The sequence below is a fragment of the Thrips palmi genome, unplaced genomic scaffold (genome assembly GCF_012932325.1).
Source record: "Thrips palmi isolate BJ-2018 unplaced genomic scaffold, TpBJ-2018v1 HiC_scaffold_16, whole genome shotgun sequence".
In the NCBI taxonomy this organism is placed as follows: Eukaryota; Metazoa; Arthropoda; class Insecta; order Thysanoptera; family Thripidae; genus Thrips; species Thrips palmi.
In genome coordinates, this window is record NW_023144625.1 from 5,387,206 (window position 1) to 5,414,520 (window position 27,315).

Below are 27,315 nucleotides of genomic sequence, written 5' to 3' on the forward strand. Positions count from 1 at the left end.
CCTCGACATTCTTTTTGTAAATGTATAACAACTTTTTTGTTTGAAAACAGAAAAGTGTTGTTTATGAACAGGTTGGTGCCATTTGGAAATGGTAATTCTGTTACACAACAACTTATTGTCAGAGATCAGATACAGAGAGCCATCATTCCTTTTTACAACACTGCTGTTGAATAACGACTCAGTGTCCAACAATATGCCGTTCTTCTACAACAAGTGTTGCTAAAAAACTTAACAGGATATATGCTGTTAATTAACAGCATCTTTTCTATCAGTGTACGCTTCAAGAAGGGCGTAGTCTTGAAGCGTAGTTGTGCGCTTGAATGAAGCGTACAACTACGCTTCAGTTTTACCAGTGTTATTTGGCAACTGGTTCCGGCTCATGTTCTTGTTCTTCACTCCAGGCCCTGCTAGAAGTGTCAATTCTACAATGCCTTTATTTTTTTTAAGTTACGAAGCAAATGCTTCGTGGGCTTTTAGGCTGTAGTCGAGGAGTAGACTCGTATAGGGTACTTCCGTAGAATCCTGAACCGGAAGCAAGCAGACCAGCAGACGCCAAATTGGCCGGAAACTAACCTCTCTTCGGATCCAAAACTATAGCCGAGCTGCACAAATATTGCTCGCGAAACACATATGCACTGCAAACAAGTATCAACCGACTCTTTATGTTCAAGTGTGGCCGATACCTTTGACGAACGTCTCTTTCCCATGTCAAGTTTGGATCTACAGGGTGAGTTTCTTCAATGTGTCAATAATTTGCAGGCAGTTTGGGCATCCCTAGGGGACCATTTTTCGCCAGTGAACTAGTGGGCGCAAACGTCTAGGTACGGAGATAATTGGTGTTTTGTAATTGGATTTTGCGCCTACGAGGTAGGCACCCGGTGCCACTGAGGACGGCAAGACCTGTCGAGGAGGTGTCGCGAGACTAGCAGTACTCGCGGGAGTGCCACTGACCTCGCGGAAGTATCCGAGGAATCCCGCCACCCTCGCAAAGACAGCCGTGAGATCCACTGTAACGGGGGCAACCATGACAGCCTCTTCAGACCCGCGGCAACCCCTCCCAAAAGACATTTGCAAGGTCCGCCGCACCCCTACGAGACTCGAAGCACCCCTCCTAGACCCGCGACACCCCCACGCGAGGTCCTGCGACCATCAGTGGCTGCGGGTGCCTACCTCGCAGGTGCAAAGGCCAATTACAAAACACTAATTATCTCCGTACCTAGACGTTTGCGCCCACTAGTTCATTGGTAGAAAATGATCGCCTTGGGGTGCCCAAACTACCTACAAATTATTGACACATTGAGAAAACTCACCCTGTACTTCCGCCAACATGGCGTCTGTGTGCTTCCGGTTCAGGGATCTACGAAAGTACCCTATTGGAGGCTGAGCGGAAGCACACCCACAACAGTCTGCTTCGTTACGACAAAGTAAATCGAAGCTTTGAACCAGACATGCTTCGTAACACACTGCGAAACGATACATCGGACTCTTTTCTAGGTGGCCTACCGTTAAACCGTAGCGCAGAATCACGTGGATGAGCCGGTGTACGAGTGGAAGAACGCCAGGACGCGACTGCCGTGCCGAGGATGAAGCAGCGCACGGTCCGCAGAAGCTGGCGTCTGACACTGCACTGACAGTGCGAGCGAGCCGCACGCACGGGGCGAGTGGCGGCAGGTCGCGCGGACAGGGGAGAGGGCGCTGCGTCTGCGTCGGCGGCGGGAACGAGAGTGAAATGCTGCGTCAGCGAGTCACCGTGAGCCGAGCCATCCCACATCCAAGGACAAGCGCGGCGGCGGCCGGGCACGGCGAACCAGAAGACCGGCGAAGGCTGTCAAAATGTCGGACGGGTTTTGAACTCCAGAGTCGCGAAAGGGAAGTCGAACCGAACTTGTGACCCCACCAATAGATTGCTCTTCTTATGAGGAATCCATTGACGGGGTCACGCGTCTGGTTCAAGGCCTGTCCTGTTCATGAGACTCTGGAGCAACAACACACGTCCGGGATTTTGACAGCCTCCGACGATGTCATCCGGCCCACTGTGCGGCCGGGCGGCAACGCGCGCTACGCTCTCAGCGTAACGCGATCACCGACAACGCCCGACGTCGCCGCCACTGGACTCCTGGACCCCGAGCTTCCGGACAAGGATGCCGCCGGCTTGTGAGTGAGTCACTTCTTATGTTCTGCTTTGGTAAGGGACTGATTTCGAGTTGCGTTGCGCTGCGTATTTACGGGTCGGGGAGTGTGAGGCGACCGGGTTCGATCCTCGTACTAATTCACTTTATTAATACGAAGAAATAGTTCGCGTATCACGAGCTATTTTCGTTGTAAGTTTGCGTACGCTCTAAATACTTGGAAGCTTGATTACTTCGGAAGGGTTTCAGAGTGTGAGTGAGTGGGTTCAGAAGGGGCTACAGACCTGCGTAACGCCGTGTTACGTTGCGGAGGAGGGGGGGGGGTCGACAAGTGCCTCAAACTGCGCAACGGAAATGACCCTTCCAGTCGTTACTGAGTGAAGATCGAATGTACCGTAGAACGGGGTAATATGAGACAAATTTCGAGGTTTTTTGTGAATTTTCCCCTTTTAATTTCAATTTGACGTACTGAGGTGTTTATCACTTGTTCATTGACCCTTTGGCTACACTCCCACCAAATTTCAGATTTTTAGGTGCAGTAGGGACCTTTCAATAACCCTCGGAATGCCGTCCCATATTTCCCTGCAATGTGGGGTAATATGAGACAAAAGAAAGAAATGTTAAAGAAGTATGTAGAAATAACTCATTTGGGCGGGTTTGGAGCTTTCAAAGTTCTTTTCACTAATTTTAAAGATGATTGGAAACTATAATGGAGACGATATAAAATCTGGAGGGGAGAAAAATGGGTGTCACTAAAGAGAGCTGAAAAATGTACAAAAAGGCATAAGTTGTGCCTGTCACATGAAAATACTAAACGAAGAGCATAGATGCCGGTCAGATAGTAAAACAAATTCGTGTTCAAATCATTGTTACTTGAAATTATTAACAGTGGAGTATGTTTGGCCTCATGTTTCAAGCGAAAAGAGGTGTCTCTGTTTTCCCTGCAAGGTAACAAAATTGTATTCCATCTGGAACAGGCAGCCCGGGAGTAGACATAACGGAACCAAATTTTGTCTTGACTATGTTGACATAATTGCCTACAGATTTAAACCTCGTTCGGACGACAACCCGAGTTCTAACCGCGGTTTCTGGGGAGGTTTTTACTAACTTTATAAAACATGTTAGAATTTAGAGGTTTTTCCTTTGGTTCTAAATAACCCTGGCGAGTCTCTGAAAGCCCTCCTGCGTTTCCCGTGAGCTGCCACGGCCTCCTAGATCACGAAAAAAAATTCACGGTGGACTTCTGAACAACCGCTAGACAGCAACACGACAAAAACCGAAAAAAGTGCGCTTTGTCTCGATTTTCCTTCATGTCTCATATTACCCCGTTCTACGGTAATCATCAAACAGGAACCAGCAGCACGTCACCAAGCGGCCGCCGCTCTGAATCTCGTCGAGGGCTACGCTTTTGAGGGGCCACCGGTTTAGTACGTTACGCCGTTATGCCCCGAGGGGGGAGTGGGAAGCAATGGGCTACTGTTTCTCTCAAACCGTGTACGGAGTACTATATTTATCGCAATTATTGAAGTATAATTGGGGTAACTGGAGTACAATTGGTATTATCGGTGCGATAATACACCTTAAACTCGGGGTAACTAAACTGAGCCCACGGAAGTCATACCGGAAGTAGGCAACTCCCAAGTGTTTTAACTGCGTTCACCCACGCTCTGAGCTTTGAGTAGCTGCCGGGCCGTTAGGCAACCCACAAAAGCACCGGGGTGAATTTGAGCTCGTGCTGAATTTTTCAGGCCTCACCTCCACTTGAACCTTCACCACCGGCACTCTAAGCAGAGCGCCTGATCTAAAGGGGGGACATCACTCCAAAATGATCAAAAATTGCAACTTTTTTTATTAGTTTATATTATAGACCATTCTTTTCTGCGTCGAATGGTGAAAACCGCATTCTGAAATTCAAAAAATTGCAGTTTTAGGAGGTTGTGGGCCGCAAACATGCATAGGGGAAAAGCCCAGTTTTCTCAACTTTGATCGCGTTTTTCTCGGAACATGAAATTACAAACGGTTGCAGGCCTCCAGAGCGCAGTTTTTGAGCTACAGCGGGGAGATTTAGAATGGAAGCTCCTACGACATGCCGCTATGGTGGGTAGCAAAATAAATTGCATTGGTCAATTTTTATTATTTTTCTAACGATCAAAATTGAACAATTTTGACCAAAAAAATTTTACAAATTTTTTTGGTACGTAACAAATACAACTTCAAATGATTTTTTAAATGTGACTGAGGTACCCACCATAGCCAGACATCTCAGGAAGGCTGTCACCAAATTTCGTTGTTCTAGGTCAAACCGTTTGGCGTCCAGCGCTGCAACAGTGCGAAATGGTCTAACCTAACACTCAAAAATGTGTTTTCAACGAAAGCGCTGTACTGCCATGGCGGATTGACTTTGTATTGTTTTATACTTTATCTGTTAAAATATGAACATTTTTTCTCTTTCCGTTTGGTTTTTATGACGGTTTTACAAAAGCACTGTTTTTGGAGTGATGTCCCCCCTTAAGAAGGTATGAAAACGACGCTGTTTCAGCTGAGGCGTGCAACTTCTTTCGGAGGCAACGCTCGAGCCCTTTGCGTTCAAGAGGCAGCGATCTTTGTCCCCTCCTCCGGCGAGGGGACGTAAGCGTGCGCTTGCTTGTGTTCTTCCGTTTCAAGAGTCGCAGAAATACCCTGTTAAGATTTTATATATTGTCTATCTGAGAAATGTTGCGTAACGTTTCGCTGTAAGGAGTGGGGGTTCTGGCCCAGCGTAACGCTGCGTAACATGGTGGACGGGGGTCTTAAAATGCCCTCACGTGCGTAACATACTTAATGGACGGCCCCCACTGATCAGCGGTTAGTTTTCTGACAGTTCACAGTACCGGCCGCTAGCTGGCGCGCAGCTGGTGCCTGTATTTTTTATTACTTTTATTCTTTAGTCGACGACGACTGAAAGGGTTTAATGACAGTTTTAGACGTTGTCGACGGTAGATCATGAAGATTTAAAGATCCGGAAATGGAATGGAGAAATCAGTTATCTTGGTTGTAGGGGGACTTTTGGACTTTTGCTCCGCTCTCCCTTTTAGTCCGAAGTTACTGCTTGCTCTTTTGATAAGGGTGAAGTGTAGTGTTACGCAGCACTGTAAAAAATATAAATGGAAATTTCGTGCTGTGGGCAATGAAACGCCCTATCTAATGTCCCCGGACTGCAAATTTCCTATTGCTTTGGGCACTGAAATTCGCGATTCTATGGAATAGCAATTTTCAGGCTCCTGTGGGCAACGAACGCAACCGCCCTTGCCCAAAAAGGAAATTTCCTATTTGGGCTACGAAAGCTACCACAGTTGCCCACAGTTGAAATTTCGGTGTGTGGGCAATGGAAGACCCCAAGTCTCATGAGGCTTACATTGAGCTAGAAAAAAAAGTCCCGCCGCGAGCCGAACCCAAGACTCTGTATTGAAGGCCGCCCTCGCTAACCACTACGCTGCCCCTTCGCCTGTCAGCCGAAGTGTCGTTAGTCCTAGTGACTCCACCAAGTAGGTGGCCGCCTCCTCCTTGAGCTGCTCACCTCACGGAATTTCCTGCTGTGGGCAAGCCAAGCAGCCCTTCCTTGCCCACAATAGAGATTTTCAATTGTGTGGGCAATAAAGTGAGTACAGGTCGTTACTGTGTCTGAATTTTCCTGTTCCAATGGGGAACGAAATTTCCTTCTGTGGGCAGGCAATGCATGCTTTCCATGCCCAAACATGAATTTTCATGTTTGGGATGCTAAATTTCCTACTCCAATCTGCCAAATTTCCTACTCCAAATGAACATTAAATTTCCAGTTTGGGCAATGGAATGTCCCTTTCAGTGCCCACTGGGCCAAAAATGACACTTTCCTGCGGGGGCAAGTGAATTTACTTGCCCAATGGCCTAGGAAATCTCCACGAATTTTCTAGACAATAAGTAATGTTATTTAGTATATTCACGCAGCATTTAGACTCACAGTACAATTATAATTTCGAAATTCCAAATTCTGTCTCAAAGTGCCCCACTCTCCTTCATTCCATTGGATCTTCCAACGGTGGAAGAATTAACGTGAGCGGCGCTGACAGCGTCTGCGCATGCCGAGGGGCAAACAACTTGAATTTTGGTGTACATTTTCCTTGAAATAGCGATGAAATAATGGTGAAGTAACGCGAAATAACGTGAAATACCGTTGAAATATCGCTGTAATAACAATGAAATGTCCCGAATTTGAAATTATCTTCAGTTTTAAGATTCATGAGACTCCCCTTCGAGGTTCTCCCTCGCAATATGCCCTTGTCGGCGCTGCGTGTCCCAACGTAGCAACAGAGTGTTCCAAAGCAGCTCCGCCCTGGAAGCGAAACTAACCTGGATATTGGAAATAGCAGTGTCTGAGTCAAATATACGCTGCGGATGACCTCCTGACCTCGTCCGCCTCGTACAATTTTCTGAGAAACTTCAATATATCTGACTTCCGTTTTGGTTTTCCTTTCTTCACTGTGAAACCAAGTGGAGGGAAGTCCGCCATGACCATATTACATTTTATTTCCTCTTACCCTGTTGAGCATCAATTACATTAATTGTAGAAGAGTTCCAGTGGGATGGAGAGGGAGAGGCCCTTAGAAGTCTAAAGGACGAGGGCTGAATCACTAGTGTCCTCATGTGTACAAATAGGCCCGAACTCAGTGTACTTTAAGTTTAAAAAGGGCGAAATTCGCTAGTTTTTCGACCGATTTGGCGATGAGTGCCGTTTAAAACGCCGAATAAAGCCTCTATATGTTTTCAAATGTGAAATTTATGAGTGAAGCAACACGGAAAAAAGGAATTCGTTGACCCAACGTACGTTGATTCCGCGATAACCGAAAATAATTTGTTTGAGTAACGGAAAGTTTGTTCGCGTAACGAATAATTTGTTGGTCCGACGAACAATTCGTTGGCGGAGCAAAAAAGTTAGTTGGAGTGACAAAATCATGACTTTGTTCCTTTGACGGATATTTTGGTTGCGCTAACAGATTGTTAGTTTTGCCATCAAAAATTTTGTTACTCTAACAAAGTTTTCGTAACTCAAACAAATTTTTTCGGTTATCACGGAATCAACGCACATTTTCGTTGGGTCAACGAATTCCCCTTTTCCGTGAAGGTGTACTCACCTGGACTCATGCGTACATCAGAACGCAGAGTGATTCACCCCTCGCCAAAGGATCCCTTCATGCGGGCAACTGAACAGGGTAAATTAGGGGGAGGTGCTCAAATCAGCGGTCGTGGGCCCACATCCTCTCTTACTGGAGGTTTTCACTGTTAATATCTGCCTAGTATCACGCGCTTATTTTCCTAAAATAGCATTATATTGTACCAATTGCGCGTTGATACGCGTCGAACCGAGTGAATGGACTTCAGTACGCATTGTGTTGCACGTACGTATGCACACTAAATGTTTAGTTAGCATTTTGTTCGTGCAACTTGCACGATTTTGTGCATACGTGGAAACTGCACGATATCATGCGTGAAGATGCTTAAATTTATGCAAACTCACGCACAATTTTATGAACGACGGTACACAAGTTTCAAATTATGCATCACCACGTACAAAATATTTCATAAACTTAAGGGAGGGTGGGGCACCTAGTGACACTTTTTGGATTTTGGCACTCCGATACTGTGCGAGAAATGAATCTGCTTGGCACCTAGTGACAGGTCATTTAACTCACATTACCAGCATAGAGCGACGCTCCAGCTAATTGAAAACTATCCGTTTTCGGCTCTTTAAGCTTTTTAAATATCAAACCATTCTGAACGGCGCCATTTTCCCCAAGAAACTGCATTTTACTACATTGCCAATCAAATTCAATGTTCTACGAAATTGTCGTACAAATTAGTCTCATTTATGTTACGTTGTGTGACAATCGGTGACAATTTACTTCGCGGTTGCCAAATCGATGTTTCGAAACGTTGAAATCGTTGAAATACGGTAAATAGAGTGTGCCTGTCACTACCTGCCCCGGGGGCTCATTTTCGTTCAAAATTTGATATTAAGGAAATGAAATCACCTGTTTGAGCTGGTTCAGCGAAAACAACTTACTAAAGGTCCTTATTATTGATTAAAAGTGCCAGAACGATCGGCAGTGCCGTTAACTGGAAGAATGGCGAGAAAACATTTTGTAAAAAAGTCGTAAAATCTGTGATTTTGAGTAATTATTTGCTTGCTTTTATTCTAGGGGCTAAAATATTTTGTTCAAAGTATCACTTTCACTTGAACATGATTCCACACGATTCCACAGCACAAGACCTTTAGATTAGCCACCTCAAGGTGTCTGAAAGTGCCATAGGGTGGCCAGGGCACCCCTGTGTCACTAGCTGCCCCTGTCACTAGGTGCCCCACCCTCCCTTAAGTGTGTGGGCTACAATTTGCGGCATTACGTTCAAAGAACGCCTGTTACGTCCGACCTTCGGAGCGGTACGCTAGTTGTAACCTGTTCGGTTGGGCCTACATGCACCTCCGAAGCCCATTCTTGATTTCCATCGGTTTGCCTGTTTCTGCACGGTAAAAACGGAACCTGGTTTTCCTAGGAAGCCCATGGTAGAGATATAGGCGATTTCCAGGGAGTTCCTGGGAAAACCAGGTTCCGTTTTAACCGTGTGTCTCTGAACACATTATGTTACTTTCCCTCATGAACGCAACTGTTTTTGCTGTGTTGCAGGATCGAAGGTCGGTGCAGTCCTCGAAGCCCCCTTCCTAGACTCCAATCTGATTGCCTGTCTGAATGAACCAACTTTGTTGCCTTGTTTCATGCGTAACTTTTTTTGGTGTTTCAGGATTGAAGCATGGTGCAAAGAGGCGGTTCTTTCCTTTTCCTGTGACCTCATCCGCATGCTTTGAGAACACACTTTGCACATAGTGACGCTTAATTGTAGCATGGCTTGCTTACGCCGGTCAGTGAGAAGTTCACTGCGCAGTCGGACACTTTCAAGGTCCCGCCCAGATTTTCCTTTGTACTACAAACAAAACGCTCAGTGTTGCGACAGCGAAGCGTAAGCTAAGCGCAGCGCAGGTACACCTACGGTGTAGGGTTCTCGGTGTCAACCAAACTCTTCACATTACGAGCATCTTTCTCATTGTTGTCAGATTCGAGGGGGCCACCACCCCCGTAATCCTGTGTACAAATTGGTAATCTCTGGTAATCCATGGCGTCATCACGTAATCCTTGACAAAATTCTGTCATTTTTCAACGTTTTTGAGCTATTTTTCAACGTTTTCGAACCAATTTTCGAAAATTTCACGAGTAATCCCTAGTAAATTTCCCGTAATCCCGTAATCTTGTGTACGCCTGAAATGAGAGTGGTGGCCCCCTCGGTCAGATTTGTATCCTGAAGTACTGAGAATTATCGTAGTAATTAGACTGCATGGCATTATACTGTGGGAAACGGGAAGTCTGGTAGTGCATGTGGTGTTGGCCGAGTGACAGCTTAGGTAGTTTTCACTGCGAGCAGTTGGTATGGCGTATAACTCACTGCGTGACTTGAAAAGCAAATGGTGTTTTGCTTGCAGGCGCCGTGAAGGCCGAGCACCTGGAGGCCCCCGAGTCTGGAGGGCGGCACTGCGGAGCGGACGGCGGGTCTGGAGGCGAAGGTGAGTGGAGTCTTGGCGGAGCAGTCATGGGCACGCCGCGGGCTGCGGGGGTGGATGTTCATTCGATTTCAATGAAATCAATTCCAGTTTCACCCAAAAATACCGGACGTGCTCGTTGCCTGATAGGTGCCAGTGGATTGGTCTGTCGTCTGTCTGGTTGTCTTACTTCGCAGGATTGGCACTTCCCATTGTCCTTCGCTAACCCGTTCTGCCCCCGACGCGGCGTTGCAGGCCCCGTCCCGGCGGAGACCCCGCAGCTGGTCATCAGCGGCACCTTCTCGCTGGCTGGCCCGGCCGGCGGTGCGGGGCAGGTGGAGCAGGCCTCGCGGCGGCAGCGAGGCGGGAAGGCGCGGCTCGCGTCCAAGTGCGGAGAGTGCGGCAAGAGTTTCCGGGCCGAGGCGGACCTGCGGAAGCACCTGGCGGGGCACTCCAAGGCGGGGCGGCACGCGTGCGGAGTGTGCGGCAAGCAGTGGACTAAGGCTGCGAATCTGGAGAGGCACTCCAGGATCCACACCGGGGACAAGCCGTACCAGTGTGACGAGTGTGGGAATAAGTTCAATCAGGAAAGTACTCTTACGAGGCACAAGAGGATCCACACTGGAGAGAAGCCGTACCAGTGTGACGTGTGTGGAAAAAAATTTCCCCGGAAACATCATCTCGGTCAGCACAAGAGGATTCACACTGGCGAGAAGCCGTATGAGTGCAACGTGTGTGGGAAGAAGTTCAACCAGAGCCCACATCTTATTGTGCACAAAAGGATCCACTCTGGAGAGAAGCCGTACGAGTGCGAAGTGTGCGCGAAGAAGTTCTCTGATCCCTCAGCTCTACACCACCACAAGGGCATTCATGCTGGACAGTAACCCAGGGAGAAGCTGTGCTAGTGTGTCGTTTATTGACGAATGTCAAGGCTTTGGAGTGTGACGTGTGAAGAAACCTTCCTCTGGTATTTCAGTACGTGCTCGTAAAAGCAGTAAGTTCATAATTTCAGTTGAATTACGACGTATGACAGTGCATGTGAGTGTTCGGTGAAAGAAGCCATGTTTGTGAAGTTTTGCCATAGTCCACTTCGTTGTTCGAAACATTTCTAAACCTGTTTTTGAGTGCGGCAAAGCACCGTAGTGCAGTACTTTGGATCCGGTTACAACCGTTCTCATGATGTCAATGTTTAGCTGCTCATTTTTATTGTCTTAGTTCCTAGTCTCCTGTTTGTGAATTCTGTCTTATATTCTTGTGCTCTGCGAACACAAGAGCATTCAAGTTCATCAAGTGTAAGTGCTATATTTCTTGACGAGTTTTAAGGTCTTGGAGTGTGATGTGGGCAGAAAGAAGTTCCCTCTAAAATTTAATTCCATGCACGTTACAACTTAAAGTTCATAATTTTGGTTGTACTCCTGCAAAGTCTGTTGTCTTGGTAGTAATGCGGTCAAGTTAAAAAGTGTATTAAATCTTGTTATATTCTTGTATTTATTTGTCTGATAATGTTTCTCTATAAAAAAATCTGAGTCAGTAACAAATGTAATTTTTCTTGGAAGCACTTCTGTTTATGATCAGGATCTAGGGTTCAAGTTGTTTCAACCAAATGCCTGAACTCGCAATAAGTTGAGGTGTCCGTCGGCTTGGATTTCTTGTTCAAAATCATGTGATATTACCGAAACAAGTATAGCTTGGACGTTAGAGGTTTCGGTGAAAGAAGCCAATTATTTGTGAGTTTCTTCATGGTCCGCTAAGGTGTGCTGAACAATTCTCGACGTGTTCACAAGTACAACAGAGTACCGTCGTGCTGTATATTGGAATTAGTTCCAACCGTTTTCAAGATATTAATTTTTTGCTGCCATTGCCATTATTTCTTAGACTCCTAATTCTGAATTCTGTCTCGTGTGCTGTTGCAGGACCGGGGCTGTTCTAGCGTAGAAAGATCGCCGACTTCCTTGCACCATGTGATAATCACTCCAATGGAGAGACAAGCTACGGGAGCCGCACACTTGAGGGGCTTTTTCCCAACGTGGGCTTATGAATGTGGAAAGAGCCTTCAGTAGTTTTCAGAGCAGTGCAGTATTATGTGTACCTCATTACTTTAATGTACTAAAAGTCTGATAATTTGCTCACTCTTTCTTATTAAATTGCAATAACCGAGTATGTTCAATTACAGCTTCTCAGGTGGCTTTGCTGGGCAGGTGTTTTGCATGGCTTCTGGCATGGGTTGGCCGTGGCGTGTTCCTGTGGTTCGCTGGCCGAGTCTCTCCGCGTCCACGGCTTCCTGCGGCCCAGCCCGCCGCGAGGACTGGGAGACTCGCCCGGCGTTGGCCGCACGTTTTGGCTGGCCGGTTTCTGAAGTCCGCCTTGCTTGCAGGTTCCGTGAAGGCGGAGGACCTGGAGGCGCCTGGAGGACGCGACTGCGGAGCGGACGAGGACGCCGGCCCTGGGGACCAAGGTGGGTGGAGTGGCGACGCGTGGACCGCCGCGGCGGGCAGAGGCACGCTTTCTTGCACAACTTGAGCAACCAGTCCATTTAGCTTTGCAATCTGGGCGTTGCTTTTCGCTGTTTTAACTTGAATTAATTTTTCCTCTGTGCGATGCTGCGCTGCGTGGTTGAACGGGAAACGTTTCTTAGGACGGCTCAGTACCGCCTTGTTGCTTGCAGGCACCGTGAAAGGCGAGGTCCTGGAGGCCCCCGAGACTGGAGGGCGGCACTGCGGAGCGGACGGCGACTCTGGAGGCGAAGGTGAGTGGAGTCTTGGCGGAGCAGTCCGGGATGCCGCCTGCGGGGCGGAAGAACACTCTAAATGTCTTACAATGAAATTTGACCTATGTTTTTCGTAGGTTATAGTGGATTCAGCGCAAGCATAATACGAAACAATATTTCTTAGTAATACGAATCTTTTCAGCTTTTTCATTGTAAGATACTTAAAGAAACCTTCGTAATAGGAAGGAAAGCCACCTTTGTATTATGCTTGCGCCATTTTCTTTGTATTATTGGAAATTTCTTCGTAAGACATTTAGAGTGTAATTTTTAATTCGTTGTACATTCCAGCTTCTTCAAAGAGTAGCAGACGAGCTCCTTGCCTGATGGGGCTCAGGTGGATTGGTCCTGCTGTCTGGTTGTCTTACTGGGATTGGCGCTTGGCTTGTCCTTCGCTAACTCGTTCTGCACCCACTCGGCGTTGCAGGCCCCGTCCCGGCGGAGACCCCGCAGCTGGTCATCAGCGGCACCTTCTCGCTGGCTGGCCCGGCCGGCGGTGCGGGGCAGGTGGAGCAGGCCTCGCGGCGGCAGCGAGGCGCGAAGGCGCGGCTCGCGTCCAAGTGCGGGGAGTGCGGCAAGAGTTTCCGGGCCGAGGCGGACCTGCGGAAGCACCTGGCGGGGCACTCCAAGGCGGGGCGGCACGCGTGCGGAGTGTGCGGCAAGCAGTGGACTTCGGCTGCGGATCTGGAGAAACACGCAAGGATCCACACCGGGGAGAGGCCGTACCAGTGTGACGTGTGTGGGAAGAAGTTTAACCGAGAAGGCAATCTGACTGTGCACAAGAGGATTCATTCTGGAGAGAAGCCGTACCAGTGTGGCGAGTGCGGGAAGAAGTTTAGTCTGCAAAGTAATCTTACAAGGCACGAGAGGATCCACACTGGAGAGAAGCCGTATGAGTGCAAAGTGTGCGCGAAGAAGTTCTCTGATCCCTCAGCTCTACGCCGCCACAAGGTCATTCATGCTGGACAGTGACTTTGGGATAAGCTGTGCTAGTGTGTCGTTTCTTGCTTAAGGCTTTGGAATATGTCGTGTGTATAACGTACTTTCTTTTGATATATCTCATGCTCGTGAAAGCTATCAGCTACTAATATTTGTTTAATTTTGCAAAGTCTGTAATCTTGTTTAACTATTCCCTCCTTTCTTGTATTTTTGTGTCATGTAACTAGTGTTCGTTGATGATAATCAGTTATAATCATAAGTGCTTTTCTCTTTTGAAGACTTCGGTTTTTGTGAAGGTTATTCGGTTCAAACTGTTCAAATCGCTCTAAGTTGTGATGTCGCTCCGGTGAAAGAAGCCTTATTTGTAAAGTTTTGTCAGAGTCCACTTCGGTATGTACAACATTTCTCGAAGTGTTCTCGAGTATACCGAAGCATCGTCGCGCAGTACTTTGGAATCTGTTTCAACAGTTTTTATGTTGTCAATTGTTTTTTTGCTGTTAACTCCTACTGCAGTAATTTTTTTCCTGTTTGTGAGTTCCGTCCTGTACTGGTGTGATAAGTGAACACATGTGCCAAGTGCAAGAGCCACATTTCTTGCGAAGTGTAAAGGCTTTGGAGTGTGTTGGGGCAGAAAGAGGTTCCCTCCGAAATTTAATTCCATGCTCATAACAACTTTGTGTTCATAATTTTTGGTTGTACTCCAGTAAAGTGTGTTGTCTTGGTAGAGCTTTTCTTGTTTTTTTCTTTTGTGTCGGATAACAAAGTATTTATTGATGAAAATATAGGTCACTAACGTATCTAATTTTTATTGGAAACAATTCTGTTTTTGCTACAAGGTTTTACGGTTGAAGTTGTTTAAACAAATGCCTGGGCTCGCCAAAACTAAGGGGGTCCTTCGTCTTGTTGTTGTTGATTATCATCGTGTTAGAATCCCGAAATAAATAAAAACATTTTTCGGCGTGTTATCGCGCATTCTATGAGTACCGTCGTGCTGTACTCTGTAATATGTTCCAGCCGTTTTCATGATGTCAATTTTTTGCTGCTTTTGCCGTTATCTCTTAGACTTCTGTTTCTGCATTCTGTCTAATATTTGCTTGCTGTTTTAGGACCAGGGCCGCGTGCGAGCGTAGAAAGATCGCCGACTTCCTTTCACACTTCGGTGGCTTTTTCCGAGCATGCGCCTCACAGTGTTAAACGAGCCTTCATTAGTGTTCAGAGCAGTGCAGTATAATGTGTACCTCTTTATTTGAAGTTATTAAAAGTCTGATAATTTGCTGTCCCTTTCTTGTTTAATAGCAATAATCGAGTATGTTCAATTACAACTTCTATGGTAGTTATGCTGGGCAGGTGTTTTGCATGGCTTCTTGCATGGGTTGGCCGTGGCGTGTTCCTGTGGTTCGCTGGCCGAGTCTCTCCGTGTCCACGGCTTCCTGCGGCCCAGCCCGCCGCGAGGACTGGGAGACTCGCCCGGCGTTGGCCGCACGTTTTGGCTGGCTGGTTTCTGAAGTCCGCCTTGCTTGCAGGTTCCGTGAAGGCGGAGGACCTGGAGGCGCCTGGAGGACGCGACTGCGGAGCGGACGAGGACGCCGGCCCTGGGGACCAAGGTGGGTGGAGTGGCGACGCGTGGACCGCCGCGGCGGGCGGAACGCTGGCACGCTTGCACGCTGGCACGCTGGCTTGCACTACTTGCAGACTTAATAAGCGGTTGATCCTATGTGCCGACACACTTCGTCGAAGTTCAGCCAGTGTAGAGTTCAAGACCAGAGAAGTGCAGCAGCTTTTTTGTGACAGTTGAGGGACGTTTCACTGTAAAACCAAACGTGGACAACTCCACATTTGAAATGCAGAGGTGTGGAATTTTCAGTCTCCACACTTGGAAGTGCAGAGTTTGCAGCCTCCACACTTCAAACGTGGAGTTGTCCACGTTTGCACCATGCAAAGAGATAAGGGCTTTGTGAGCTACTCCACACTTCAAGCGCGGAGGCTGCGTACTCTGCACTTCCAAGTGCGGACACTTACTCCACACCAGGAAGTGTGGACTTGTCCACGTTTGATTTCAGTGTAGACACCGCACCAACGTTTTACAAGCAACGCGTTTTAAAAATGAGGCGATCTGGCCATGACATATGAACTTCTAGCACACTGCTTTACCGCTTTCAAGAAATATTGCCAAGGTGTTGGCTTGATTCAGCAACTTTCTTCTGTACTTTCTAAAACACACCCGAAGACCTTTCTCTGTGATATCCAATCAGCAACGTGCGTGACTTCCATGTTTCTTAAGCATTACGTATGAACCTGCGTTCGAAGGGCCTGGAAATTGTTTTTTTTCTTTTCCAAGTGAGTGCCAAGGGTGGCTCAGTAACGCGTTGTTGCTTGCAGGCGCCGTGAAGGGCGAGGACCTGGAGGCCCCCGAGTCTGGAGGGCGGCACTGCGGAGCGGACGGCGACTCTGCAGGCGAAGGTGAGTGGAGTCTTGGCGGAGCAGTCCGGTATGCCGCGGGCTGCTGGGGTGGACGTAGATTCAATTGCAGTGAAAAACATTCGTAAGCTTTATGCAATGAGGTAAAGTCTAGTTGCACTACTGAGGGCTTGAGAGGCTGACGAGCTCCTTGCCTGTACGACCTTTCTTTCGGTGATACATTTGTGGACGACGTGTTTTTCTGTGATACATTATAGTATCACCCTGTTTCGGTGAGACATTTCTTTCTCGCCCCTCAGAGTGATTGCATTTTCAGTGCGGTTGTCTTCCTTCTCAGGATAGGCACTTATCGTTGTCCTTCGCTCACCCGTTTTGCACCCGTTTTCACAGTAAAAACTCTACGAAGAATCGCTTCGTAATACGAAGAAAAAGCCTTCATTTTCTTCGTAGTTATGAAGCAAATCCTTCGTAGGCTTTAGAGAGTGTTGGTGTTGCAGGCCCCGTCCCGGCGGAGACCCCGCAGCTGGTCATCAGCGGCACCTTCTCGCTGGCTGGCCCGGCCGGCGGTGCGGGGCAGGTGGAGCAGGCCTCGCGGCGGCAGCGAGGCGGGAAGGCGCGGCTCGCGTACAAGTGCGGGGAGTGCGGCAAGAGTTTCCGGGCCGAGGCGGACCTGCGGAAGCACCTGGCGGGGCACTCCAAGGCGGGGCGGCACGCGTGCGGAGTGTGCGGCAAGCAGTGGACTAAGGCTGCGGATCTGGAGAGGCACGCAAGGATCCACACCGGGGAGAGGCCGTACCAGTGTGACGAGTGTGGGAGGAAGTTCAGTCAGGAAAGCAATCTCAGTGTTCACAAGAGGATTCATACTGGAGAGAAGCCGTATGAGTGCGACGTGTGTGGGAAGAAGTTTAACCAGAGCCAACATCTTTCTTCGCATGAAAGGATGCACACTGGAGAAAAGCCCTACGAGTGCGACGTGTGCGCGAAAAAGTTCTCTAATCCCTCAAATCTACGCCGCCACGAGTGCACTCATGCTCGACAGTAACCCAGGGAGAAGCTGTGCCAGTGTGTCGTTTCTTGACGAATATTAAGGCTTTGGAATGTGACACGTGTAGAACGTACTTTCCTCTGATATTTCAGTGCGTGCGCTCGTGATGGCTATTAGCAACTAATTTCAGTTCCAATCTGCAAAGTTTGTATTTTTGGTAAAACTATTTCTGCTCTTGTATGTTTGTGTCATCAAAATTGTGTGCGTTCATGATAGTGAGTTATAATAATAAGTGCTTTTCCCTTGTGAAGACTTTTTTTTGTGAAGGTTATTCGGTTTAAGCTATTAAAATCCATCCCGTGTTCTCGCTCCATGTTTGTGATAGCCCTCGGCTTGACTTGTTGAATTGACAGCATCTGGCAATTTAGAAATATGTGAAGATTAGGCGTATGAGCGTTTGGTGAAAGAAGCCATATTTGTGAATTTTTGTCATAGTCCACTTCGGTGTGCAAAACTTTTCTTGACGTGTTTTCGAGTACACCTAAGCACCGTCGTGCAATACATGGGAATCTGTTACAACCGCTTTCATGATTTTAATTATTTCTGCTGCTTACTCTTAATCTCCTGTTTGTAAATTCTGCCTTGAATTTGTCTGCTATGTTCACTCAAGTGCACCAAGTGTACAGGTGCCACATTTTTTGACGAGTGTGAGTGTGATGCGCCAGAAAGATGTTCCCTCTCAAATTTTATTCCATGCTCGTAACAACTTTATGATCATAATAGGGTACTTCGGAGAAAGCCTAGACCGGAAGTCAGCGACAGAACGGGAGAAACAAAAGAGCATCGCGCGGCCGTGCTGAGCGGTGGTGGGGGTCGAAATCGGCGGAGTGGGGGTGAAGGCGGCGCGCGCATACTACCCCCACTCTGCCGATTCCGGCCCCCCCCACCGCTCAGCACGGCCGCGCGATGCTCTTTTGTTTCTCCCGTTCTGTCGCTGACTTCCGGTCTAGGTTTCCTCCGAAGTACCCTATTTTGGTTGTATACTCCTGTAAAGTCAGTTCTCTTGGTAGAACCGCCGTTACGTTAAAGAGAGTATTAAGTCTTGTTCTTTTCTTGTTTTATTTTTTTGTGACGGATAACAAAGAATTTCTTGATAAAGTCTGTTTCAATAACGAATTCAATTTTTCTTGTGAACAACGTTGTTTTTTGTAAGGTTTTTATGGTTGAAGTTGTTTAAACCCAAGTTCCTTTCCTTACAGTAAGTAAGGGTGTCTGTCTTTTGTAGTTCAGCATTAAGTGAGAATGCTGACATAAGTTTATACGTAGATGTTTTGATGAAAGAAGCCGTAACTGTGAGTTTCGTCACGGACCTCTCCGGTGTGTAGAACATTTCTCGACGTGTTCGCGAGTACAACATATCGTACTGTCGTGCTGTACTTTGGAATCTGTTCCAGCCCTTTTCATGACGTCAACTTTTGCAGCTTTTGCCATTTTTTCTTTGAATCCTGTTTCGTCATTCTGTCTTATATATGTGTGCTGTTTCAGGACCAGGGCTGTGCGAGGGTAGAACGATCGCAGACTTCCTTGCACTTCTTAGTGGCTTTTTCCCAGCATGCGCTTCCCACTGTCAGGCGAGCCATCAGTAGTGTACAGAGCAGTGCAGTACAATGTGTACCTGTTTATTTGAAGTTAATAAAAGTCTGATAATTGCTGTCCCTTTCTTGTTTATTTAATAGAAATACCTGAGTATGAGTACCTAATTATTTGAAGTTGAAAAAAGTCTGATTATTTGCTGTCCGTTTCTTGTTTAATATCAGTACATCAGTATGTTTAATTACAACTTCTATGGTAGTTCTGCTGGGCAGGTGTCTTGCATGGCTTCTGGCATGGGTTGGCCGTGGCGTGTTCCTGTGGTTCGCTGGCCGAGTCTCTCCGCGTCCACGGCTTCCTGCGGCCCAGCCCGCCGCGAGGACTGGGAGACTCGCCCGGCGTTGGCCGCACGTTTTTGCTGGCCGGTTTCTGAAGTCCGCCTTGCTTGCAGGTTCCGTGATGGCGGAGGACCTGGAGGCGCCTGGAGGACGCGACTGCGGAGCGGACGAGGACGCCGGCCCTGGGGACCAAGGTGGGTGGAGTGCCGACGCGTGGACCGCCGCGGCGGCCGGAACGCCGGTACACTGTCTTGCTAAGCTTGAGCAACCAGTCGATTTAGCTTTGTAACCTGGGCGGTCATTTTCACTGTTTTAATTTGAATTACTTTTTCTTCCATGCATTGCTGCGCTGTGTGGTTGAACGGGAAACGTTGTTGCGAACCGTATCCGTGTCACTCGTGTAAACTTGGAATGTCGTTTTGAACGCGAGCCCTCGAACCCCGTCGCCGCACAGTCGGTGTAGAGTGCGAGTCCTGAGTAGTGCAGCAGCTTTCATTTTGTGATTGTTGAGGGTTGCTTGGACACAGCGCCGGCCGAGTAACTGCAAGGAACGGATTTCATGCAAGGGGCGAGCCTTGCAACCACGACATGTTACATAGCATGCCGCATTCAGGAAATATTGCCTGGTTTTGCCTTGCATTAGCATTTTTCTTCGGTACCTTTGAAACACACACGAAGACATTTCTCTGTGCTTTCCAATCAGTAACTTGCGTGACTCCTCTACACTAAATCACTATGTTGGTGGTGATGCACGATTTTAAACCTGCGTGACGTTTTGCGTAAAATTGTTCACAAATTTGCATAAATTAATGCATTTTTACGCATAATATTATGCAAATCTCCCGCATGCACAAAATCGTGCAAGTGGTACGTACAAAATTCCACATAAACATTAAGCGTGTATGCATTGCGTATGAGCCTGCACTGAGATTCCGAACGCTATGAGTATAGCACGTATGGTGCAAAACAGCTGAGATATCGCACCATACGTGCAATGCCTCAGACATTTTGCACCTTACGTGCAGTGCATCCCGAAAATGCCCTATGCTAATGCATGGGAATGGGGAGGCATTGCACTAAGTGTGCAATGCTTTTGCATTGCACCAATTGACGCTATACTCATAGCGTTTGGATTCTCAGTGTGGGTTCGAAGGGCCTGTAAATGGCTATTTTTTCCAAGTGAGTGGCAAGGACTGCTCAGTAACGCCTTGTTGCTTGCAGGCGCCGTGGAGGGCGAGGACCTGGAGGCCCCCGAGTCTGGAGGGCGGCACTGCGGAGCGGACGGCGACTCTGGAGGCGAAGGTGAGTGGAGACTTCGCGGAGCACTCTGGAATGCCTCGGCCTGAGGGGGGGGGGGATACTGATTCAATGAAACAGTAGGGACCAGTTTCACCGGAGAGAATCCGACGAGCTCCTTGCCTCAACCACTGCTAAAATCTGTTGGCACCATTTGACAGAATCGTGAGTGGTGGATGACATCGTCATCACTTGCAAAGTAGTGCATTTTCACTAGGACTCCTACTGCACGGGGCTGAGAATTTTGTCATGACATCCTTCAAAAGGAAACTTGCCTTAAAATCGTCTTTAAGTGAAAGCCAAATATATTTTTAGTAAATCTATCCAAAAGTGTTGTTTCGACTATCCTGCGGTTATATACTTTCACAGGACTGACATTTTACTTTGTCTTTCTCTTGCCCATTCTGCACCCCACTCGGTTTTGCAGGCCCCGTCCCGGCGGAGACTCCGCAGCTGGTCATCAGCGGCACCTTCTCGCTGGCTGGCCCGGCCGGCGGTGCGGGGCAGGTGGAGCAGGCCTCGCGGCGGCAGCGAGGCGGGAAGGCGCGGCTCGCGTACAAGTGTGGGGAGTGCGGCAAGAGTTTCCGGGCCGAGGCGGACCTGCGGAAGCACCTGGCGAGGCACTCCAAGGCGGGGCGGCACGCGTGCGGAGTGTGCAGCAAGCAGTGGACTTCGGCTGCGGATCTGAAGAAGCACGCAAGGATCCACACCGGGGAGAGGCCGTACCAGTGTGACGAGTGTGGGAGGAAGTTTAACCAGGAAAGCAATCTCATTGTGCACAAGAGGATTCATTCTGGAGAGAAGCCGTACCAGTGTGACGTGTGTGGGAAGAAGTTCAGTCAGGATAGTAATCTTACAAAGCACAAGATGATCCATACCGGAGAGAAGCCATACGAGTGCGACGTGTGCTCCAAGAAGTTCACCCAGCTCTGCACTCTCACTCGGCACGGCAGGATTCATTCTGGTGCAAAGCCCCGCGAGTGATCGTGTGTGCGAAGAAGTTCTCTGATCCCTCACATCTTCGCCGCCACGAGGGTTTTCATGCTGGAGAGTAGTAACCCAGCGAAGAGCTGCACTGTAAAAAAAGTATTACTGAAATTTCATAATTTTAGTCTGAAGTTTTTAAACAGACTAGTGGTCTGAAAATTCAGAGTAATTATTCAGACCATTCTGTCTGAATTCCAAATTCAGACTACTTGTCTGAAAAACATTTTCAGACTGCTACTCTGAAATATTAAATAAAAGTGCCATATTTTAATCAAAGAGAAAGAAATCAACAAGAGAACGATATGAACCACCAACGTGTGACGGTACCTCCTTTCCACTTTTCACTTGTTCGCTTCGGCCCGGGTTCGAACCGGGACTTTTTGGATACGAGACGAGCTCGGTACCACTGCGCTACGGGCGCTGCCTGGCGGCGGGGGAAGCCGTGCCGCGTGACTCATTTCAGAGGATACCAGCTCCTTTCGGCAAGTCCAGAATGCAAGTTTGGTTAATCCACTGTACACAGACGAATCTGCGTGAAGCACGGGTGTACATTATTATTTCCGATTAAATTTATACAGCGCCTTACGCCTAGACTTGATTAGTAGACAATCTGTCAAAATTTTCATACCAAAATTATGAAAATAGCTTTCAGGATGACAAGTCTGAAAACTTTATCAGAATTTTCAGACCTTCTGCTAAAAATTCAGACTAACCGGTGTGATCTCAAATTTCAGAGTTCCTAGTCTGAAAATTCAAAGCAACTATCTGAATTACCGATTCAGACTGCAAAGTCTGAACAAATTGTACTGAAATTTCAGAATTTTTTTTACAGTGTGTGCTAGTGCGACGTTTCTTGACAAATGTTAAAGCTTTGGAGTGGGATGTGTGCAGAGGGTGTTCTCTCTAATCTTTAAGTCCATGCTAAGTTCCTAATTTTAGTTTAAATCTGCAAAAAAAGTCTGCAGCCTTGGTAGCAGTGCCCTTAATTGTTTGCGTCTTTTTTTCTAATGAATTAAAAGATGTTCCTTGAAGAATATTCGGTTCAATAATTAGTGTTTTTTTTGTGGGTTTGCTTGTGAATACTTGAATTTTTGTGACAGTTCCACGGTTCAAAGTGTTCAAGCCAACGCCTTTACTTGAACTAAGTAAGGTGTCCGTCCGCTTGGCCTCTCGCATTCCAGGAACGTGACGCCACGTTCCAGCGGTCGTGACAAAATGTCACGTCTTGTCACCTTAGTTTGAGCACCGTGGCACATTCGTAATTGTCAATAAGCTAATTTATGACTAATTTACATAGGTACGAATGAGACAATGCTGAAACAAACGTGGCATTATGTCACATTCGTCCAAATGCGAATAAGCTAATTTATGACTGATTCGTATCGGAACGAATGTGACAGAATGCCGAAACGAACGTGGCGTTATGTCACATTCGTTTCTGCAATGAGAGTTACCTTGTGACGATGCCGGAATAAGTATCGTTTAGGCGTTGGAGTTTTTAGTGAGCGAAGCCATCATTGTGAGTCTCGTCGCTCTCCGCTCCGCTATGCTAAACTCTTCTCGACGTGATTCCGAGTGCAACGAAGCACCGTCGTCCAGGACTTTGGCCGTTTTCGTCAAGCCAATTGTTCGCGGCTCACTTTTGTTGTCATTATTTGTGTGTCTTCTGTCTGTGTTTTTCCAGGTCTTATTTATGTGTATTGTTGCAGGTCCAGGGCTGCGTGCGCGGCGAAGGAACGCCAACTTTGTTCACACTTTAGTGGCTTTTTCGCAGCATGCGCTTTCCAGCATGGAACCAACCTTATGTTATCTGTGTATCTCATGATTTTAAGGAAATAAAAGTCCGAAAATTGGCTGTCCCTTGTGAATACTGTCTTAATGTCAACAACTGAGAATGTTCAATTACACCTTGTCGGGTAGTTCTGCTGGGCAGGTGTTTTGCATGGCTTCTTGCATGGGTTGCCTGTGGCGTGTTCCTGTGGTTCGCTGGCCGAGTCTCTCCGCGTCCACGGCTTCCTGCGGCCCAGCCCGCCGCGAGGACTGGGAGACTCGCCCGGCGTTGGCCGCACGTTTTGGCTGGCTGGTTTCTGAAGTCCGCCTTGCTTGCAGGTTCCGTGAAGGCGGAGGACCTGGAGGCGCCTGGAGGACGCGACTGCGGAGCGGACGAGGACGCCGGCCCTGGGGACCAAGGTGGGTGGAGTGGCGACGCGTGGACCGCCGCGGCGGCCGGAACGCTGGCACGCTGGCTTACACTACTTGGGCAAACAGTCGATTTAGCTTTGCAATCTGGGCGTTGATTTTCACTGTTTTAATTTGGATTAATTTTTCCTCCATGCATTGCTGCGCTGTGTGGTTGAACGGGAAACGTTGTTGCGAACCGTATCCGTGTCACTCGTGTAAACTTGGAATGTCGTTTTGAACGCGAGCCCTCGAACCCCGTCGCCGCACAGTCGGTGTAGAGTGCGAGTCCTGAGTGCAGCAGCTTTCATTTTGTGATTGTTGAGGGTCGCTTGGACACAGCGCCGAGTAGTGTTCTAAAGGGTAGGAATATTCCCGGGAATTTAGGGAATTTCCGGGAACGTTCCCGGGCACAATCAAACCCCAAAAATGGGAAATTCCCGGGAATTTAAAAAATGGCGAAAAACAGCTGTTTTTTTGCAAGAAAAATGTAGAACACGCAAGGTATCAAGTAAAAATTATGAAACACATGAGTGTATTTCCATTTTTCTTTCAGAAGGGAACAAAACAAAACGTTTTGTAATCAAAAATTAGTTTTCTATCACAAAATTTCGTATTAAAAAATTTAACTTTTATCAAAAGTGATGGGTTTCATATGAAGCAATGTTCCCGGCCAAGTGGGAATATTCCCGGGAATTCCCGGGAAGTCTCGGGAATATTCCCCTGAATGATTGTTCCCGGGAATTTTCGAACACTATAGCGCCGAGTAACTGCAAGAAACGGATTTCATGCAAGGGGCGAACCTTGCAACCACGACATGTTACATAGCATGCCGCATTCAGGAAATATTGCCTGGTTTTGCCTTGCATTAGCATTTTTCTTCGGTACCTTTGAAACACACACGAAGACATTTCTCTGTGCTTTCCAATCAGTAACTTGCGTGACTCCTCTACACTTAATCACTATGTTGGTGGTGATGCACGATTTTAAACCTGCGTCACGTTTTGCGTAAAATTGTTCACAAATTTGCATAAATTAATGCATTTTCACGCATAATATTATGCAAATCCCCCGCATGCACAAAATCGTGCAAGTGGTACGTACAAAATTCCACATAAACATTAAGCGTGTATGCATTGCGTATGACGAGGGGGCCACCACTCTCATTTCAGTCGTACACAAGATTACGGGATTACGGAATATTTACCAGGGATTACGCGTGAAATTTTCGAAAACTGGTTCGAAAACGTTGAAAAATAGCTCAGAAACGTTGAAAAATGACTAAAAACGTTGAAAAATGACAGAATTTTGTGAAGGATTACGTGATTACGCCATGGATATCCAGAGATTACCAGCCAATTTGTACACAGGATTACGGGGGTGGTGGCCCCCTCGGCGTATGAGCCTGCACTGAGATTCCGAACGCTATGAGTATAGCACGTATGGTGCAAAACAGCTGAGATATCGCACCATACGTGCAATGCCTCAGACATTTTGCACCTTACGTGCAGTGCATCCCGAAAATGCTCTATGCTAATGCATGGGAATGGGGAGGCATTGCACTTCATGTGCAATGCTTTTGCATTGCACCAATTGACGCTATACTCATAGCGTTTGGATTCTCAGTGTGGGTTCGAAGGGCCTGTAAATGGCTATTTTTTCCAAGTGAGTGGCAAGGACTGCTCCCCTGGTGGATCGTTCGGACCGGATCCGGACGGACGCGTTGCGTCCAAAATGTTTCAAATAGGACCGTTTGCGGACTGCGTCCCTGCCACGTCCTTCGGCGTCCATAAAGGTTCATAAAGGTCCTAAAAGGGTCCGTGTGGGTCGGGTGGCGTCCGTGGGGCGTCCGCACTGGGTCCTTAAGGGTTGGTGTGGCGTCCACACTGCGTCTGTTTGGGCCTGTAAGGCGTCCGTACTGCGTCCGTTGGAACCCGTGGAGCGTCCGTACTGCGTCCGTACTGCGTCCGTACTGCGTCCGTACTGCGTCCGTTGAAACCCGTGGAGCGTCCGTACTGCGTCCGTCGAAACCCGTGGAGCGTCCGTACTGCGTCCGTTGAAACCCGTGGAGCGTCCGTACTGCGTCCGTCGAAACCCGTGGAGCGTCCGTACTGCGTCCGTTGGGGTCCGTAGAGCGTCCGTGATGCGTCCGTTGGGGTCCGGGGTTGGCGTCCATCCTTCGTCCACAAAGGTCCAGCCAGGGTCCGAAGGGGTTCTTATGGACGCTTATGGACGCCAACGGACTTACTTCAGACTTTGTATGCATGGACCCACAAGGACGCACTTCGGACCCTGGTTGCGACCACTCGTTGGAAAGGTCTTACCAAGACCCGTTCAAATCTGCAATAAAAAAAATTGTTGGTCACCCCCCCCCTTTTTTCCCCAAAGAGTTTAGAAAAATGTATCTTCAAAAAAGGGGGGTGACCAACAATTTTTTTTATTGCAGATTTGAACGGGTCTTGGTAAGACCTTTCCAACGAGTGGTCGCAACCAGGGTCCGAAGTGCGTCCTTGTGGGTCCATGCATACAAAGTCTGAAGTAATCCGTTGGCGTCCATAAGCGTCCATAAGAACCCCTTCGGACCCTGGCTGGACCTTTGTGGACGAAGGATGGACGCCAACCCCGGACCCCAACGGACGCATCACGGACGCTCTACGGACCCCAACGGACGCAGTACGGACGCTCCACGGGTTTCGACGGACGCAGTACGGACGCTCCACGGGTTTCAACGGACGCAGTACGGACGCTCCACGGGTTTCGACGGACGCAGTACGGACGCTCCACGGGTTTCAACGGACGCAGTACGGACGCTCCACGGGTTTCAACGGACGCAGTACGGACGCAGTACGGACGCTCCACGGGTTCCAACGGACGCAGTACGGACGCCTCACAGGCCCAAACAGACGCACAGACGCAGTGTGGACGCCACACCGACCCTTAAGGACCCAGTGCGGACGCCCCACGGACGCCACCCGACCCACACGGACCCTTTTAGGACCTTTATGGACTTTTATGGACGCCGAAGGACGTGGCAGGGACGCAGTCCGCAAACGGTCCTATTTGAAACATTTTGGACGCCACACGGACGCGCGCGTCCGTCCGGATCCGGTCCGAACGATCCACCAGGGTCAGTAACGCCTTGTTGCTTGCAGGCGCCGTGGAGGGCGAGGACCTGGAGGCCCCCAAAGCTGAAGGGCGGCACTGCGGAGCGGACGGCGGCTGTGGAGGCGAAGGTGAGTGGAGTCCTCGCGGAGCAGTCTGGAATGCCTCGGCCTGAGGGGGTGGGATACTAAGTTAATAAAATAGTAGGGTCCAGTTTCACCGGAGAGAACCCGACGAGCTCCTTGCCCCAATCACTGCTAAAATCTGTTGGCACCATTTGACAGAATCGTGAGTGGTGGATGACATCGTCATCACTTGCAAAGTGTGCATTTTCACTAGGACTCCTAGTGCACGGGGCTGAGAATTTTGTCATGACATCCTTCAAAAGGAAACTTGCCTTAAAATCGTCTTTAAGTGAAAGCCAATATATTTATAGTAAATCTATTCAAAAGTGTTGTTTCCACTATCCAGCGGTTATATACTTTCACGGGACTGACATTTTACTTTGTCCTTCTCTTGCCCGTTCTGCCCCCCACTCGGCGTTGCAGGCCCCGTCCCGGCGGAGACCCCGCAGCTGGTCATCAGCGGCACCTTCTCGCTGGCTGGCCCGGCCGGCGGTGCGGGGCAGGTGGAGCAGGCCTCGCGGCGGCAGCGAGGCGGGAAGGCGCGGCTCGCGTACAAGTGCGGGGAGTGCGGCAAGAGTTTCCGGGCCGAGGCGGACCTGCGGAAGCACGTGGCGGGGCACTCCAAGGCGGGGCGGCACGCGTGCGGAGTGTGCGGCAAGCTGTGGACTTCGGCTTCGCATTTAAAGCAACACGAAAGGATCCACACCGGGGAGAGGCCGTACCAGTGTGACCAGTGTGGGAAGAAGTTCATTCTTAGCCAACACCTCACTGTGCACAAGAGGACTCATACTGGAGAGAAGCCGTACCAGTGTGACGTGTGCGGGAAGAAGTTTATTCAGGATCGCGATCTTACGAGGCACAAAA

General features: G+C 48.5%; 5 protein-coding genes across 8 annotated transcripts in view; 4 read left to right on the forward strand and 1 right to left on the reverse strand.

The window, feature by feature from the left end:
* Window positions 1-27,315, reverse strand: part of LOC117643160 — a 59,162-nt gene that overhangs the window by 17,623 nt on the left and 14,224 nt on the right. Inside the window, exons 1-2 of one of the 4 annotated variants that reach the window (XM_034381873.1) lie at window positions 1,993-2,114; window positions 1,504-1,825 (exon numbers count right to left, since the gene is read on the reverse strand). The exons of the other annotated variants lie outside the window; for them this stretch is intronic. The gene's annotated coding sequence lies outside the window, so the exon portion shown is untranslated. Of the gene's footprint in view, window positions 1-1,503; window positions 1,826-1,992; window positions 2,115-27,315 lie in introns of those variants that run through there. 4 annotated transcript variants of the gene reach the window in all.
* On the forward strand, window positions 8,795-11,181 carry LOC117642923 (zinc finger and SCAN domain-containing protein 22-like). The gene is made up of 5 exons (XM_034381561.1): window positions 8,795-8,832; window positions 8,940-8,980; window positions 9,096-9,155; window positions 9,673-9,753; window positions 9,985-11,181. Exons 1-5 carry the CDS (start codon window positions 8,795-8,797, stop codon window positions 10,611-10,613), a joined length of 849 nt encoding a protein of 282 aa, XP_034237452.1. The 3' UTR covers window positions 10,614-11,181.
* LOC117642924 (zinc finger protein 22-like) lies at window positions 11,889-14,397 on the forward strand. Its single transcript, XM_034381562.1, has 4 exons — window positions 11,889-11,952; window positions 12,104-12,184; window positions 12,395-12,475; window positions 12,921-14,397. The coding sequence occupies exons 1-4, from the start codon at window positions 11,889-11,891 to the stop codon at window positions 13,463-13,465; spliced, it is 771 nt and encodes a 256-aa protein (XP_034237453.1). The 3' UTR covers window positions 13,466-14,397.
* Window positions 15,366-17,607, forward strand: LOC117642926 (zinc finger protein 22-like). The gene is made up of 2 exons (XM_034381563.1): window positions 15,366-15,386; window positions 16,323-17,607. Exons 1-2 carry the CDS (start codon window positions 15,366-15,368, stop codon window positions 16,890-16,892), a joined length of 591 nt encoding a protein of 196 aa, XP_034237454.1. The 3' UTR covers window positions 16,893-17,607.
* The window catches only part of LOC117642927 (zinc finger protein 436-like), a 9,314-nt gene continuing 883 nt past the window's right edge, over window positions 18,885-27,315 (forward strand). The window contains exons 1-3 of the mRNA XM_034381564.1: window positions 18,885-18,957; window positions 19,985-20,065; window positions 26,875-27,315. Coding sequence (XP_034237455.1) covers window positions 18,885-18,957; window positions 19,985-20,065; window positions 26,875-27,315 — 595 coding nt within the window. The remainder of the gene's footprint in view (window positions 18,958-19,984; window positions 20,066-26,874) is intronic.